Genomic DNA, 18653 nt, shown 5'->3' on the forward strand with positions numbered 1-18653 from the left:
CAGAGTGCACAGTGTCCTTCTCTCTTAGCGTCTACCGGCTTCTTGAAGATCTCAGATGGCCATCCGCCTCTGGATGCTCACGGAAGCCAACTCAGTGCTGCTCGATTTCCACACTGACAGACTCACTAGAGCTGTCAGTAGCAGCATTGCGGCAATACCCAAGCTGAAGTTTTCACTTTGATTGCTACAAATCCATGGGCCCTCGGGCCCAAAGCTCCCACTGCCATTTGCAAATGGATTTTTATAGCACGCTAGTGCTGGGGGAAATTCCAAGGAAAATAGTCCTCTTCGTATTAGAACCAGCTGTGAGTTTCTCAGCCAGTGACTCACCCTGTTTTTTAATTGGGTGGGAGAACCGGCAGAGACAGAGGGGCTCAGTCAGGACGCTGTTTGTTTTGCACGGGGTATCCTAGCCACAGCCTAGCCTACCCATCTACAACTTAGGTTTATTTAACTTGCTCTTTCCTTCTCACAGTTCCAATTATAAAGACAGAACCCACGGACGACTTTGAGCCAGCTCTGACCTGTGGACCAATGAGCCAGGGACTTAGTCCTTTGCCGAGGCCCTACTATAGCCAACAGCTCACCATGCCTCCCAACCCCGGTTCCTGCCTCGTGGCTGGCTTTGCCCCCTGCTCACAGAGGAGCACACTGATGACCACGCCTCCCAACGCAAGCCCGAAGCTCCATGACCTCTCTTCCACTGCCTACACCAAGGGCCTCACCAGCCCAGGCCACAGTGGTCACCTCGGACTTCAGCCACCGGCTCCGGAGGTCCCCACCATGCAGGAAGTGCCGAGACCCATGGCTGTGCAGCCCAACTCGCCTGAGCAGCCCCCGCCCGCCCGGCTGCAGCCGCAGGTGAGTCCACATGTGAACAGTAGCTGTCCCCTTGGTTGCCAACAAGTCCTCTGTCCCAACAGCCCCTCTTCTCCACTTCCGCCTGCTGCCCACGAGCCAGCCTGCTTACAGCCCTCAGCCCTCCCTCCTGATGTGGGCCACCAGCAACAACAACCGCAGAAGGTTCAAAGAAATGAGTCTCCAGCCGCACTGCCAGAGGTGCGTGAGGACAGTGATCCTAATTTGGCCCCTATTCCTGTAGTGATCAAGCAAGAGCCCGAGGAATTGGACCAGTTATACCTGGACGATGGTAAGTGCCTGCAGCCGAGCAGGTGTGTGCACAGCCATTGAGTTTGGGAAGGAAGGGGTGACATGGGTGGAAGACAGTCCCCATGTTGTGCCGTGCAGAACAGTCTCCAGCCAGCAGGCTGCACGTCAATGATTTTGCTCTGGTAATCTTGGCAACCCCAGCCTGAGTATGGTTCCAACTTGAGACTCGGATTTGGTGTGAAAAGTGAAGCGAATAGCTGTCCAGGTCACCCTCAGAAAGTCACATCAGAAAAGGCCTGTTGCGGAGTGAGGTCTTTGTGGTTCGAGCACCTATAAGCGTCCTAGAGAAGCGTGTCTAAGTCAATGCCCAGTTCAGGGCAATGGTACTGTAGGCAGCCAAGTACAGATGTTCAAATGTGACAGCGGTGTCGCGAGCCCAGAGGTTGGGAGCAATGCCAAGGTGGCATCTCCTTCTGGGACAGTATGGCTTGCTCTGGGCATAGGGACATACTGGCTGTAATGTGTCTAGCTGTGCCCAGGCTGCGTGTGGTGGCACAGGATTGCTGAACATGAGCGTGACCAGGTGTGTCTCTGTTGCTCTGTGCGCGTTTGTAGCTCTCTCTTTAACACCTTGCTGCTGTTCCTGTCAAGTGATAATTCCTGACCACGTGACTGCCACAGTGGCCAGACATGTGACTGATACACTGCCCACTGGGACTGGGTTCAGCGGTGTTTTCCAGCTTGTTCAGATAGTTTGTGGGTGTTGGGGCCCCCTCTGAGGCCAGCTGGTCTCCCCAGATGTGGGCTGTTTCCCAGGCCAGGTGCAGAGCTGCACATCTGGAATAGGTCCAGCTCCTTGCTGCACCGGGAGTCAGGTGAGGCCCGGGACTGTGCCAGGGCTTGCTCAGCTCCCGATCTCTGAGGATGAGGCCTCGCAGCCTCTCCGTCATTCTTCTTCGTGCTTCTTTCTGCGAGCCGGACGCTCCTTCTCTTTCAAGGGAAACTTCGAGAGGAACATCTGAAAGAGGGTACTGGGTCCCAGGTTCTACACCTTCTTGATACCTCAGGTGTGGGGTGAGCTGGATTAGGGATGAGGGAATATTCCAAGCTCCCTGTGAACAGGCCCAGTGTTGGCCTCTGGGCACTTGGTTGACAAGGATCTTATGTTCAGAGTTGTAAAACTTCTTGCTGAACATTTCTCTCCAAATTCATAACTTAAAGCTTTGGGGGAATGATTCATGCAAAATTTTTCTCAAAAATATGTTCAGTTCTTGAACCTAGAACCCAGTGTCCCGCTCCATGGTACATCTGTTAGCCGTGTTCATCTGCCCCGAATAAGCCCTCATAGACTCCTGAGAGCGTCCCGGCCTCGCTGATCTCTTCTCTTTGGATTCAGTGCAGGACTGTTGCTGCTCTTATCTACTTCCTCCACACCGCTCTACTTACACGTCACTCAGGGCTAGGATCACAGTGATGGTACCCAGTGCAGCCTGAGGATTCTGCTTGTGTTCCTCGTACCTGCCCAGGTGGACCCTGTGGCCAGGGTGGGCTCTGGCGTCTGTGTCGAGAGTCCCACCTTCTACTTGGCCTCGGCGAGTGTTGGTGTAAGTCTGTGGGATCACTGTCATCTGGTCAGAAGCAGCGTGACCGACCAGCCCAGGACTCCCACATCTGGGCAGTGCCCTCTGGCCCAGAGACAGGAAGTCGGTCTTAACCAGGCTTCCCTCTGACCCAGAGGCCAGCATAGCCTACGTCAGACAGGGCTTTGTTGTGGGCATGGAATGAGAGCAGGTGAGCCTTCAGGGAGGGGAGGACGCTGTGTCCAGGAAGCGACACAGCCCAACTCGGGACTAGGGCTGCCCACACATGACATGGGACGTATTTTGTTAAATTTTACTGTGTCCCCGAGAGAACATTTCAAGAGTCTCACATGTTGGGGTGCAAAAAAAGAGGTGCTGATTTAGAAAACAGGAAACCTCTACAGGAAATGAAGGTGGAGAAGAGGAGCCGAGAATTGGGCATGGGTACCTGTCCTGGGTACTGTGTCTTTGCCAGGGGGGTCTTAGTTTAAATTCCCCAGGGAAGGAACAAAGAGAGAGCAGAAACCACCACAGAATCTAATTCGGAAAGCCAGATTCCATTTTTCCCAAACCCCCTATTTAAAGGCAGTCAGTCACCAATTTACCCAACAGGGAGAGGTACACGCGGAAAGAAAGGAAGGCTCAGGGTGTAATCACCTCCCGGCCATTAGCTTGGACCCCTGGGACATGTGAGAAGGTCAGGCTCCAGGCTCCTGCCCTCTCCTGGAATCTCTCTCTTCAGCTAGCAGAAGACACTCACCTCTCTCCAGAGTGCTGTTGGGTCTCCCAGTACAGAGTCACTATTGGGAGGAGCACAGGGACGAACTGGTGACCTGGAGGTTCCTGAGCTGCATAGTATGAACAGTGAACAGTCTAGGAAGGTTGACTGACTTACAGACAGCCCTTCAGCACTTAAGAACCTCCTTTAATATGTCTGTGGGCTTCAGGGGTTCATGCCAAGCTGTGCTATGGCTGCCCCGCCTGAGAGGGAGGAGGTAGGGAGGGGATCTTGCTCACATGCTGGTTCTCACGTGGTTTTTGGCATTTTGATTTTGCCTTCCGAGAACATGGAAAAGGCAGTACTAAAATATGAACTCTGGTCATTGAGAGCCAGCAGCACTCCATACGCACAAATTCTCGGTACTGGCATCATGAGGATGCTGGGAAGTTAGTGCCTACGCCAACAGCACTTGGTGTGCCCCACGTCATTGGGTCTGCAGAGCCACACAGGAGAATTTTCAGGGCGGCACACTTCCCAAATGTCTCCTTACCTAAGGAGTAAATTAAATTATGGATAGAAAACCAATCCCACCTTTTCCAGGGGTCTTTTTCATTTCCACTCTGAAGTTTTGCTGAAAATGTATTTGGCCTGTTCATAAGCCTCGGTGGTAATTTCTTTGTCCTGACACTCTGAATAAGACTTGGGCTTTTCATTTGAACTGGAATGGTTAGGTTTTGGAAGGTGTCAGCACTGTGGCTCTCACGTGATTTGAAATGCAGACCTTTAGACGGTCCCACCGAAGCCGCACATTGACTGTGTCTGTAGCGTTTGCTTACACTGCCTGTCACGGGACTGAGCCGTGTGACGATGTTCCTGTTGGAATGAGTTCTCTCGGTCGCGTGTGTGTGAACGCCCCCCTTGCACACAAAGCTCCTGCTTCAAGTACATCTGGAAACTCCTAAAATACCACGATGCATATAGGGTTTGTTCCCACATCTGTGCAGATGAGACCCTGGCACAGAACTGCACTGGTGCCATGCAGCCAGCCTGCTTCAGGTTCTTTGACTGAAGCAGCCTAGAGGCCTTAGCCTCTTGGTCTGTTGCTGTACCGCCCACCCCATACACACACTTCTGGTGACCACCCTGCGGCCTCGGCCACAATCAAGCCTTTCAGCCCTGTCGGTGGCTGCTGGGTGTCCAGAAGTCTAGATGTCATTAAAACAACAAGCAGGTAGACCAGACAGCCCAGCCGGGTCTGTCGGCTGGCTGAGTTTCTTCGCCCTCCCCTTCTTTCCTGAGCTTAAGCTGCTCTGGAAGAGAACAAAAAGCTTTCCTCATGGAAAGTTTGACTAAGCTGGCAGCCCGCCCAGACCCAAGCCTTCCCCGTTGCTAGCAATGATGGCAGGAGCCTGTATACAGCGATCAAACACACCAAGTCATGAATACGGCGGACACAGGCCACCCCATGACAGATAGGAGAAAGAATTCAGCCATGCATCCATCTCGTCAAGCCAATGCTCCATGCCCTGGGGTGCCTGCCCGTGAACTGGGAGGCACAGAAGTTATACCGCACACCACCAGAGTCGGCGACTGCCGTAGGCAGTGTCGACCAGCGGGCTGCTTAAGTAGCTCGCTGGAGTCCCCAAGGGAGGGATCTCCCAACATTCATGAGTTCACCAGGCCCAGGCCTGTAGCTGCTGCGTGGTGGAGTTTCTAACTGCTCCCTGCAGGGCGAGCGAACCACAAAAGGCTGTTTTCCAAGCCTTCGTGTACACCACAGGGCGTCAGGAAAGCAGACTTTGGCTTAAATCTTTCAGTTTGTATCTAGACGCGCGCCTGTAGAGCAGCACTGAGTGTCAGGCGGCCGCGACTAGGAGACTTGCTGGGAAGGACGAGGGGTTAGTGTGTGCTCTGAGTCAGAGAGAGGCAGAGCTTGGGCGCAGACCTTCTGCCGTCTGGGAGCTCTCTGTCCCTTCCAGGCAGGCAGGTCCAACAAGTGGAGAGGATCCTCGGCTTCTAAAAGGGGTGTGTTTGGCCACCCCCGGTCAGTCCTGGTGCTGCTGCTGCAGGCTGGCTGCCTCTGACTTCCAGTGTCACCATGTGAATCTCTGCTTTCGACACGGCAGGAGGGCGGGAGGGCCGTCACCCCGCACAGGTGCTGCATGAGGGGCTGGAGCGGAGGTCTTCTGCCTCAGCCCTGCCTCCAGTGACATAGCTTAGATGGTATATCCTACATGGAAAGAACTTGGGGTTACCCTGGATTTTAACTGTGGTGTCCCTACAGTCCCATATAGACTACTTACCAGGCGGGAAATTCGAATATATCACTATCAGCCTTTATTAACAGTCTACCAAGCTTTCTTCTTTAAATGAAGAGTTTGTGGCATTGTAATTTGAAGTAAGACTATAGGGTAGGGGAAAAAAAGCTAAAGGCAAGAGCTAGAAAGGCTCCGTGGGCCTCGAGAGTATGCTAGTTAGTGTCAAAGATCTTTCAGAAACTCAAGGCCAGGAGGATGCTCAGACGTAACTTTGAGGTGGCTGTGTGGGCGTGTTTGTGGCACTTCTGTTTCTCATAGGCAAACACTAAACAGCAGCCGTGTGTTCGTGTGTGTTCTGTGAGTGTGCAGGCAGTCTTCTCATATGGAAATGCCCCTTTCTCCTCTAGACGGGTTAAAATCCTCCCAGAGCATCCTAAGGGCATTTCTCCACCTCTGTTGGCTTATACAGCAGCGCTCTGCCATCCGGGTCGCGTCTCTCTCCCACGTTCTGTTGATTCTGCAGATCTGTGAGGCAGGGAACAATGGACCGCTCTGTTGGCTCCAGAGCACAAAACCACCAAGTATGGGTGGTATTTAGAAGTACGTCCACCACATTCCACAGGTCCAGCGGTTGGTGGCCATCAGGAGTGTGGTGCCCTCTGAGATCTCTGCCCCAGTTGTTCCTGAAAGCTGGCAGGGTCCCTTACTCTATGCAGTCCCGCTCCCGGAGCCACCGCACTTGTTTGAAGAATCTTCTGGATGTGAGAGTGTGTTCTTGCTTCTGTGATCCAGGGGATCGAGAGGATCCTCAGGGTACCCAGGGGAGCTGAACGTTTATTTTCCCCGGGTGGAGAAGAACACTGGTAGCTGGAATCGTAGTGACTGCCCTCCCACCGATGCTAAAACCATCGCCCTCGGCCCAGGCCAACACATGATGCTGACACACAAGAGACCCAGGGGCAGCAATGTGTGAGCACGGCAGTGGTATGTGTAACTTCTCAGATCTGGAACTCCAGCATACTGCATACTGTTTTTCTAAGGCTTAGCTCTACCATGGAATACGCCCCCCCCCACACACACACACACTGAGACTTGCAAGCAAACACTCTCCTCTCTGGCATGAGCTGGCCCTAGAGCCACCGAGGAGCTTGCTCTGTATTGGTTTCTTCACCACAGAATTTCTTCTGGTACTCTGAAGTACTCTGCTAGCCTGGCAAAGGTGGAAGATGGAACAGGGGTAGATGTTCCAGAACAAGGACAGAGGATCTCAATGTGTCAACCATCCCCAAGGAACTGTGATATAATCTACTAACTCTCACAAATCTACCAACTCTCCATGTTTGGAATCTAGAAATTAAGAGGGGAAGGCGGCAAGTTGAAAAGCCTGTACTCGAGAAACCTGTCTTATCTTGGCGTCACCCGTCCCCATCTTTTTCCCATGGCACGAGGAACTGGACTCCCCAAAACCCAATGTTCTGTCTGAGCTCAGGTTAGTCCCTAAGCTTACTGGACAAGTCCCAATCTCAGGTTGGAAAGCACCTGCCACTGGCTCCACTGACACTGAAGCCACTCAACACTGTGGTGTCACTGGGCAAGCAGGAGTCTAGTCAAAGTAGCCAGCCCAGGGTCAGATGAAACCCTGGGACCTTTCTCAGCAGCCTGGAGAGCCGCACATGCGCAAGTGGATGTGTATGCTCAGGAAAAGAGGCCAGGTCCTCGCCTCTGCTGCTCAAGACCACACAAGCAGAAGAGAAGTCAAGCTGGCCCGCATCCTGCAGTTCAAGGTGCAGCTGAGCATGGAACATTTCCTGGTGAAAGCTCAGGACTTAGAAAAACCTCCTGACCGACTAACCATCCACAGACCAGCAGCTCGGCAGACCTAAGTCCGAGCCCTGGGAAAGAGACCTGCCAAGGAAATAAGAATTTCTAGAAAGGGAACTGAAAGTTTTGCATCACTGCCCTGCAAGGAATACAGAATCTAAAGAATTAGTCCAGGACAGTCAGCAGCCAAATGAACAAGAGGCCCATGCCCCACAGTAACAGTTCCTGAGGGCTGAAAGCCTTTACCCACAGCTGCTGTTAGATATTGCCTATAGTGTCCACTCCTAGGGCAAAAAAAATAGGAGATATGCAAATTAACAGAAAATGTGTCTCATAAAGAGGAAAAACTACACCAGTGGAAAATGTCCCTGTGAGGCCTCGAATCTCAAACTAAGTAACAAAGACTTTTTAAATTGGTTATTTAAATATTAAATTCAAAGGACTAAAGGAAACAACACTTAAATAGTTACACTGAAGTATGATAACCACATCTCGCCAAATAGAGAATATCAGCAGGGACACAGACTAAGCTTTATAAAGACCCAAGTCGAAATTCTTGGATTCTTGGATTTGAAAAGGTCAACACTTAAACATTTCCTCAAAGTGTTGAACCAACAGATTTCAGGTGGAAGAGAAGAATCGGCAAGCTTAGGGAAAGATCTAACCTTTATCCAGTCTGAGGAACAGAAAGCAAAAGGAGTGGATGAGACTGAGCAGAGCCCACGATGCCGTGAGAAAGCTGCCTGCTGCCAAGCCTGATGTCCCAGGCTCCATTCCATTCCACACGGTGGAAGGACAGAACCGAATCTTGCAAGTTGTCCTCTGACCTCCACATATGCACACTGTGGGAACTTGCACCCCCTCCCAATCTCTGCATACACAAAATAAATGAATAAATATAAAAACTATTTTTTTAAAAGTAAGCAGGGTCTTAGAGACTTGGGGATGGCACAGGTGTGCAGACAAGAGCATGCTGGGCGGGAGATGAACACTGGAGCAGGAGGGTAGGGAAGGATTTGAGCAGGAAGTGGAGGGAAGCATCCTAAACTTGGTGTGAACGATTCTAGACCTCTGGAGAGGTTTGTGAACTCCAAGTCAGATCAATTAAGAGAGATTCACACTTAGATACAGCATGACCAATGTCCAGAGTCACAGGAGGCAATCCTGAAAGGTGCAGGACAAACCTTTCAAGTGGACCATGTAGGGAACAGATCCTGGGTGTTGTAGATGCAGATACAAGGGGCCTGTGAATTCAAACCCCTGAGAGGAACAGCCAACCAGGAAGACTTCTGACAAGACTAGCCTTCAAAAGTGAAGGAGAAATAAGGCTGTTGGGTTTTTTGTTGTTGTTGTTGGTTTTTTTTTTTTTTCAAATAAATCAGGATACACAGAATGCGTTGCCGGGGGCTCTGACCTACAGAAATACTAAAAACAGCCATACAGACTGACAGCAGATTCATGCAAGGAAGTAAAAAGTACTTGTGTGTCAGTCAGGATGCTCTAGAGGAACTGAACTAATAGGATGGGGTGTGTGTGTGTGTGTGTGTGTGTGTGTGTGTGTGTGTCCTCGAGGCTGGGTGGCTCAGCATCAGAGTCGCCCCACCGTGTCTGCCTCTCACTGGGAGGCAGAGCCACCAGTACTTGTTCAGTCCACAAGACTGCTTGGTTCAGCAGTCCAAAATCTGGTTCTAGGAGCCTGAAAGATTTCTGGGAAGCCACTGGTCCCTAGAGTGCTGTGAAATCTTGTAAATCTGACCCCATCAACAGCAGGGCACATTAACTCAAAGGAGGTGAGAAGGGAGGTCAAATAAACAAAAGTTACCTTCCTTCTGCCAAACCTTTTCTATCTGGGGCTGCTAGCAGAAGGTGCTGCCAGCAATAGAGGTGGGTCTTCCCACGTCAATCAAAGCAATCACAACACTCTTCAGGTGGGGCTCCCTACTCAGATGATTCTAATTAGTGGCAAGTTAACATTAAAACCGACTATAATATCTAGCAAACGTTAATATTGACAGATTTTCATTTCTTTCTTCTGACCTAAAACTGTAGAAAACAATGGTTATAAAATTACTTGTAGACTTAACAGTCTTAAAAATACATCATTTCTATGACAGTAGTTCACAAAGAAATGGGTAGGAAAGAGCTGAAGCATGTCAAAGTGTTCATATATAACTAAAAACTAAATTAGAATAACCTGAAATGGCAAATGGAAAAGTGTCATGCCTAAACCTGTCTACGGCAGCACTGCATTCAATGTAAATGTACTGAGTACATCAATAAAAAGACAGAGATTGCCAGACTGAATTAGGAACTGAATTAGGATCCATCTGTGTGTTACATATAAGACGTACTTTCAATTTGAGCATAGCAGCAGGCTGAAAGTTAATGGTGAAAAAGGGATAACTTACCAAACAGCCCTGGAGAAGGGAAGTTGCACTAAGGTGAGGTTCAACCAGCTTTTGTGGCTGATGAAGGCCTGGCCCAGGCTTGTCTATAGAAGACTTATTTAATCATCATTCGAAAGGGCAGGGGCACATAGTGCTAGAGCAGGCTACTTTGGGAGGAGCTGATCTCAGCGGCATCCCATCATGACAGAAATGTATGAGGATGGGAACACCTCATCGGGCATAGAATAAATCAGAGAGAAACTGGGACTCCACAGCCCATCACATACTGGATCCGTCTCCTGATGGTATCACCTCTCAGTACCACCACCTGGAAAACAAACCTCGATTCACTTTTGGAGGATCAATTAAACCACAGTCAAAGTAACTAATACCAGATAAAATAAACTTCAAGACAAAACGAGTGTCGCTGTTAAAAATACAGGGATGGTAACGTTAATTAACGTTAATTTTGTGATTGCAATTCTAAATTGGTAGTGCAGTAGTGCCCCATAGGAAATAAAGCAAAAAGTTCTAGAACTGAAGGAAGATGTAGATCACCAAAATTGCCATGTGTTGCAGTAGAACAAAATTATTGCACATAAAATGAGCCAGGAAAGAAAGCAAGCATGACCCAAGAGGTGCATGGAGAGCCTTCTAGAGGAGCGTGCATGCGGGAGATTCCAGAATGGAGTTCTGCCTAGAGTGCAAAGCAAAGCGTGTGAGCTGATTTTGAGAAGCCACTCTTGAAAACACAGACATTGATAAATCTTCAGTTTGATTTTTTAAAAAAGTTAGAAATAAAGGGTGAAATTCCTCCTGGCTCTGTAGTTACTAAAAGGATTATAAAGAAGTACTATAAATAACATGGTACCAACAAATTTGACAACCTGGATAAAATGGAAAAATCCTTAGACACAAATTACCTAACCTGGCTCAAAAAGAAACAGAAGGATATGAATAGATCTATAGCAAGCAGAGAAAGTGAATTAATAATTTTAAAATATGACCCTAAAGAACAGTTCAGGCCCGGACAGCTTCATTGGTGAATTGTATCAAACATTGCAAGCAGCACAGTAATGTCAGTGCTTCCACAAGCTTCCAGAAAACACAGAGGGAGCACTGCCCTGCTGATTCTTGATTAGAATGGCAAATGAAAGCCAGAGGAAAACATCACAAAAGAACCAGAGACAAATACAGGATGTGACTACATAGGCAAAAGCCTATACCAAACCGGGCCTGGTCGGCAACACCTAAATAAATGATAGCGTACCATCACTAGGTGAAATTCTTCCCAGTAACGTAATGCTGGTTTCATACCTGAAAAGCAAAATACCACCAGAGTAAAATAAAAGACAAACATTGCCCGATCCTCTCAATAGATGGAAAATTCCCTCCCATACAATCCAGGCCCTCACCTGATGGAGATCTCTAGCCCACAGTGGACATCATGCTCGCTGACAAAGGTGAAACACCATTCCCCTAAGACAAAGAACGAGATGAGGCATCCACCTTCACTTGCTATTCAGCACTGATCCGAACAGGCCTGTGCAATCAGACGAGAAAAAGAAAAGATTAGGGAAAAATAGGTAAAATGTCTTCCTGTGTAGATATATGACCCCATATGTTGAAAATCCTAAAAAGTCTGCCCCTTCAGAAGAAAACAAACCCTGTATTTAAACTTATTCATAATCAGATATGAAATTGGATTACAGAATATTTCTACATCTTCATATAGTAAATAATTTTAAACAAAACCAATAGAGTCCTACTTATAATATTGTTAAGAGGAATAAGACGCTCATGAATATGTTGACTCCCCAGCCCTGCTGAGGGGGACGTGGGCTCTGAATAGACACTCTGTGTCCATCAAGAGATAGTTCGTGACCACGTGATATCCTTCTCCAAGCTGGTCTGTAGAATCTACACGACCCCTACCAGACCACAGCAGGATTGCCCCTAGGGACCGACAAAGCCTGAAAGTAAAGAGAGAATTTCCAAGGGTCAGAATAGCCCAAACAATTTTGAAACCAGAGAACAAAGTTAGAAACCTCGCACCTGTAGATCTCAAAGCCTGCTACAAGAGGTCGGGAAGACGGCTCAGTTAATGTTAGCAGTGCCTGTTGTACAGCATGAAGACCTGAGTTCAAATCCCCCCCACACCCACATATATATAGACAAGGTCACGCCTGTGTCTATAACCCTGGCATTAGGAGTAAAGGGTGCACAGTGGAAGCTCGCTGGAGCTTGTTGACCACCAGCCTACCTCCAAGTTCAACGAGAGACTCAGGCAGAGTCACAGAGTAGGACACTTCCTCTGGCCTCCATGCGTGTTCATAGGCACATACACTTACACGCGATACCAAACATACACTCTCATGCAAAAATAAACCCCATACACAAAAAATTACTATAATTTTTAAGACAGTGTGACTCAGGCGTAAGACATATACACCAGTGGAATGGGATCCAAAAAAATATATCTTTAGATTTATGGTAAACTGGTTTTTGACAAGGATATCAGACCATTTGATGAGAATAAAGACTAGCCCTTGCAACAAATGCTACTGCATCAGCTGCGTGTCCAAATGCAAGCAAACAACCAAGCAAACACAACAACACATGTCAACACACACACACCACGCACGCACGCACGCACCTCGCTCGAATGTAGACTTAATACTTTTTAATAATGTGAGAAACAGACGATCATTGGGCCAGGCAAAGGTTTCTTAACTATGACATTAAAAACACAGACCAGAAAGTGAAAACCTGGCAAATTGAACTTGATCAAAATTCAGCATTGTTGTGCCTCAAAAGATACCATTGAGAAAGAAAAGACGAGCCATGGTTGTCCAGTACCACACAGCGACCTGATCAAAGACACCATCCCGAGTTTACAAAGGATGCTTGCAGTTCAGCCCAAACTGCCAGAGATCAGAAAGGCATTTCCACAGAACTATGCAGTCATGGGCACATGTAAGATGATATTTTTGTCAGTATTGGGCCACATATGAAAAGTGGTCCACACGGTTATCTCACTTGTGAATGGACGCCGTGGCCCCTGTAGTCTGTATGGGTGCATCCTGTAGTGTCCCCACAATGATGAAGCTACCATCTTCCAGACCATCTCCACATGCCGTGGACTCACACATGATTACCCATCATCCGTCATTAGGTTGAAAATCTAATTGAAAGTTGAAAATCACAACAAGATTTCATTAGTGTGACTGAAATAGCAAATTTTGTAAAGGACGTTGGGGAGGTGTCGGACTCCTGGCAGGAGTAAGGTAGATTAGAGACTTGGACAATTTCTTAAAAGCTAAAGTAAGTCTACCATGTGACCCATCTGTTTGCTCCTAAGTGACACAAATATTCCTTGGATTCTTTAGAAGAGGCAAACCCTTGAAACACCTGCGACATCCAGCAATTGGCAAATAGTCAGAAATGTGATTCTCCCGTAGATTCGAGAAACAAACCCTGGGTCTTGTTGGGCTCAGATGGATTTGAAAGCCTGAAGCTGAATAAAGAATGATAGGCAAATGGGCCAATCCTCCAGGGTCCATTTATATCAACTGTCTTTAGACGGACGGGGCAGAGATCCACCATAAATACACACAAGGACATTTCCAGGGAAGTTCTGAAACACTCATTAGGATCACATAACTTTAAGCTGGATGTGGCTTGCGCCTGCAGTCTAGACTAAGGCAAGGAATTGTTATGAGTTCAAGATCAGCCTTTCCTGCAACAAGACCCTGTTTAAAAGAAAGAAATTAATAAACTTGTTAACTTACTAAAATGTCATTGGATGGTACCTTTGAAGCAAAAATAGTACACTGTATGTAAAATAGGCTTTCATGAACTTAATGGGACCAAGGTTATGGAGTACAGCGCTTGTCTGACTTGACAAAAGTGAATTCTCCGTGTGACCTAGAGAACTTCACTGTGGTCTTGTATATGTGGCATTGAACACGTTGCTTGCGGTACTGCTCAGAATTGGACGGCCGAGTATCGTCGTCTGGGTCTTTCTCTGACCTTCTTCCTAGACTGTTCTCTGTGGGGTCTCATGTGAAGAGATGGGACCCGGTGGGTGGAGAGGAGCGACTGTCTGAGGTGCCCATCTCTCTTCCCCATGAGAGTTCAAACTCAAGTGCAGCCTTTCAAACGCCTCGAGGCCAGAGGAGCAACGGCGTTCATGCGGTCTCTAGGCACCATTCTCCAAGGAGTGTTCGAAGAAATAGAATGTGAACCAACTTTGATGGCAGACATCCTCATAGGAAATAAGCTGTGGGCTCTCATCACTGATTTACAGATCGCTTTGGGAAGATAGGCAGAGGGTGGACTCCTCGGTCTAGGCCCCCTGGCGTAGGCTGACTGAGCTTTCTGGCATACCTGGTGTCTCTGATATCACTTTGGTTGGCTGCGTGGAATTTTGAAAATTCCTTGACTGTGTTCAGTTTTAGTTGTGAGACTGGGTTCTTCCTCCCTCCTAGATTATGGAGTGGCCACTGACACGTAGGGGTGTCTGCCTCCCCAGCCCCTAGGTCTGACACGTAGGGGTGTCTGCCTCCCCAGCCCCTAGGTCTGACACGTAGGGGTGTCTGCCTCACCAGCCCCTAGGTCTGACAAGCCCGATACACAGGACAATAGGCCAGGCATCCAGGCCCACAAGAGGTTATCTGTCCGCCAAGAGACTTTGTTCCCATGCCACAGACAGTACAGGGGGCTGTCCCGGTTGCTCCCTGGGAGGGATAGTGTTATCAGCCCTGTTCCCACACTGTGAGGTCTTCTCAGATCCAGCCTAGCCCTATCAGGGCTTCCAGCTGCTGCTTCTGATATGGCAGGAGGTTGAGGTCTGGAAAACACAGAGGACCAGGCTCTGGGTCCCCTCAGAGCAGGCTGATGCGGGGACGTGAGACTGGGTCCCAGCCTGGTGGGTCACTCGATAGTTGTGTGGGTTATCGGGGCTATGCTTCAAAGAGCCTAGGTGACATTCACAAGTGACATTGGAAGGCTTAGGGTGGCCCAGGTCTGTTGTACCACCCTCCCTTGACCAGGGCTCTTGCTTTTCAACCACTGGTTTGTTGCAACCCTCCTCCCTTCCCTCTTTCTGTCTATAAAGTGGAAGGGTCTACAGTTCAGTCTTGCACGTGTCCACAAATGACTTGACCAGGCTGGAAGTTCACCCAGAAAGGACTGGAAAATCCATGGCAGAAGCTCGGTAGCAGGCTCTTTGCAGCAGATCACTGCAGCGTTTAAGCTGGGAGGAGCCCTCTTCCCAGACACAGCAGCCTTCTTGATGACAGGCTGACTTGGCGCAGTATTCACTGGGCCGTGCCTTCAGAAAAATGGAGGTTGGGGAGAGAGGGGTGTGTGTGTGTGTGAATGTGTGTGTGCGTGTGTGAGTGTGTCTGTGAGTGTATGTGTGTGCGCGCATGCATGCATGTGAGTGTGTATGCTCATGTGTGTGCGTGTGTGAGTGTGTGTATGCGTGCATGAGTGTATGAGTGTGTGTGTGCATGTGTGCGTGCGTGTGAGTGTGTGTGCATGCGTGAGTGTGTGTGCGTGCATACTCATGTGTGTGTGTGTGCGTGAGTGTGTGTGTGTGTGGTGGGCACAGACTTGGGGAACTCTGTTTCATGTCAGCTCTGCATGCCGTTCGCTGCCCTTGGCCAAGCGCCCCACTTCCACAGCATCAAACTTAGAATCGCCTGCGTGTGCCCTTTCCTTTTTTTCCACAGTAGCTATTGCCAACGAGCTGCAAACTACCGTATATCACTCCAGTTTAAGAACCTAAACTTTAAAACAAATTAAACTCTTGTTGACATTGTAATAAAAATCAGAATGAAGCTGAATGGCTCAGTAAAAGTGAACTTCAATTATTTTTGTGGATTTCTGATTGTTTCCTGGGTTTCCTAGACTCCAGTGTGGGGAAGTTATTTCCTCTTGGCAGATGGCTGGAGAGGGGAAAAAAAAAGGTGAAGGAATGGGGCTGGGTGAGGTGGCAGGCGCTGGTGAGGTCTGGGGAGAAAGCCAGTCTCAGGCACCTGGATATTTGCTCTGGCCTGATCCACAGTGTCTGGAGTCAGGGGTGCGGGGACAGGGTGGGGGTGGCAGGAAGACTAGGAGGGAGCAGTGACACGCGAGTCTTTGGTGTTTTTACTGAAGAAAGGAGATCAAATGTCTGTCCAATCCTGTATGCTAACTAAGTGGTCATGCTGGATTAACAGAAGCTAGAGGCAGACTGCTGCCCTTCCTGTCCAAACCCTGATGAATGGGTACAATAGCCTCTCGTGTCTCTCTCTGTCTCTCTGTGTGTCTGTCTCTCTCTGTCTTTGTCTCTCTGACTCTGTCTCTCTCTGTGTGTCTCTGTCTCTCTCTGTGTTTCTGTGTCTCTGTCTCTGTGTATCTCTGTCTCTCTCTGTCTTTGTGTGTCTGTCTCTCTCTTCCTCTCTGTCTCTCCCTTTATCTCTCTCTGTGTGTCTCTGTGTCTTTCTCTGTCTCTGTCTCTCTGTGTGTCTCTGTATGTCTTTCTCTGTCTCTGTGTGTCTGTCTCTGTCTCTCCCTTTATCTCTCTCTGTGTGTCTCTGTCTCTGTGTCTTTCTCTATCTCTGTGTTCTCTGTGTGTCTGTCTCTGTCTCTCTGTGTGTCTCTGTCTCTGTGTGTGTCTGTCTCTGTCTCTTCCTCTCTGTCTCCCTCTCTTTGTTTCTCTTCCTTTCTTCCCTGTTTTCCCTTATCTCTCCTTATATCTCTGTTGTCTTTCTGTTGCTGTCTCTTTTGTCTCTAGTTCCTTGTCTCTAATCCTCACCTTTTCTTTCCCTGCCTCATTTCCTATGTCTGCCGCTTTCTTCCTCTCTCACTTAGACCATTTCTTTCGTCAGCATATTAACTGTGGTGTTCGAATTTTTTTTCTTTTTGAAAAAAAGTTTCTCTGGCTGAATGGAAATAGCTCTCCTCAGGACTGAGGGCCAGTTTTCCATCCTTCACGCTGTTTCCTGTTGTGGCCATCCAGAAGTAAAACACTACACCACAGCATGTAGATGCAGGGCAGGCGATTCGTTGATTTGAAGAACATCCTTTGGGAGGTGTGACTGGGGGGAGGGGGCTCTTACCTGAGTTCCAAGCCAGGCCTCTCCATGAGACCCTTGTGGTCCCCTCCCCAGCAAGCCACTTCCTGTCCCCTCCTTCTGCTTCCTGTTTCTCTGCTTTCAAGGCCAAGCTGGAAACAGGTTCATGACCTTCGGTTCCTAATGTGCCCGTGTTCATGAGGCACCTTTCGGGTCAGCTCTGCTCACTGCTGCCATTGTGGGCCCGGGTTGCCACCTCTCTCAAATCTAGGAGTTGGGTGGGCAAACTGAGACCTGACCAGTCAGATGAGGAGCTAGCCCTGGGTCTCAGGTGGGCTCCCAGCCCAGTGATTGCCCTGTGTGCCTATCTGGAAGCTGGGAGAAGGCTCTGGCCTTGCCCATGCTCTGCTCCCTGTAGGATCTGTGCAGACATGGGTTTCTCTTTAAGCAGCTGGTGGACAGAGCTTGATCCGCTCAGAGATTTCTAACAGAGAATCCAGCGGTGCTCCTGAAAATGAGCAAATCTTGACTTGGCAAAGTCTGCTGCTTGTGAAAATGTGGGAAGGGAACCTGAGCAGGGAGGCCCCCATAATGTGCCTCACAGGCCCTGACTCCTGTCCTGGAGTCTGTCTGTGTCCTTTACCTTGGGGTTCACCCCTGTCTCCCCTGTCTCCCCTGTCTCCCTTGCCTCTCCACTAGGGTCTCCGCCCCCTCCCCTATATCTTCACCCTGGGTCCTTGTCTTCTCATTAGCCTCTCAGTCAGGGAAGCCAGAGCACACACAGTGAGTGGCGTGTGGAAGCGCCTATGTTCCACAGGGTGGAGGATTCTCAAAGCCTCTCAGGATGCCTCTGGGCCTCACACTGAGTCCTGGCATCCCAGGAACTAACCATTCACCATCTGCGTGTTGCTCTTTATTCTGCAGATGCGCTTGAGGTTCCTCGGATATCAAATTTAAGGGAGCAGAGGAGGAATTAATGCTAAACTTACAGAACTCTGTCAGTAGCCCTTCAGGAGGAATTCCACCAGTGCGGACCTTACGTAGCCCCCAGAGTGGCAATTGCACAGCGGTGCAGCTCAGAGGGACTGTGAAGCCTTTCTCCATCCCTGATTCCCAGCGTCAGGGAAGCAAGCAAGCAGTATGATCTGCTACAACCCTGACGTTACTTCATGCCAGCGCCGTTGCCTGCATTGCACCACAGAGTGTCCCACAAACAGGTGCAGTTTATTACAAACCAATCACAAAATCAAAATCCAGTCTTGGGAGCTAGATCAGTCCTTTGAGCACTTACCAGGAGGATCCGAGTTCATTCCCCAGTGCCCACGTTGCAGAGGCTCACAGAGAGCCTGTAATTCCAGCACTAGGAAGACAGACAGGCAGATACTAGGAGTTCGCTGACCGGCCAGCCTAGTTTGCTTGGCAAGTTCCCAGCCAATACGAGACCCTGTCTCAAAATAAGTTGGTGGCATTCAGGAATGATCACTGAGATTGTCCTCTGGCCTCCAGATGTGTGTGTGTTCACATGTTCGTGTGTGTGTGTACATACATAATATTCCCAAGCCTCTTTGCCATCACCGTTGTAGGTCTGTGGAGCTATCAGATCTCTGACCCCTCAGGAAGCTGGCTGGATGTGATAAGGAGAAGTTCAGCACCCAAAGTCTGATCAGTGGGTGACAGGAAGGATTGTGCTCACTGTCCCCATGAGTCAGGAT

At 49.1% G+C, this 18653-nt stretch overlaps 1 protein-coding gene across 4 annotated transcripts in view; it reads left to right on the forward strand.

The window, feature by feature from the left end:
* The window catches only part of Nfatc1 (nuclear factor of activated T cells 1), a 111564-nt gene that overhangs the window by 76615 nt on the left and 16296 nt on the right, over positions 1-18653 (forward strand). For 2 of the 4 annotated variants that reach the window (XM_048419660.3, XM_087895903.1), the window contains exon 9: positions 476-1150. In XM_048419660.3, the coding sequence (XP_048275617.1) occupies positions 476-1150 (675 nt within the window). The remainder of the gene's footprint in view (positions 1-475; positions 1151-18653) is intronic. The other 2 variants (XM_085676369.2, XM_048419661.3) reach the window with 2 other exon arrangements.

This window comes from Myodes glareolus, chromosome 13 (assembly GCF_982192425.1).
Source record: "Myodes glareolus chromosome 13, mMyoGla1.1, whole genome shotgun sequence".
Classification (NCBI taxonomy): Eukaryota; Metazoa; Chordata; class Mammalia; order Rodentia; family Cricetidae; genus Myodes; species Myodes glareolus.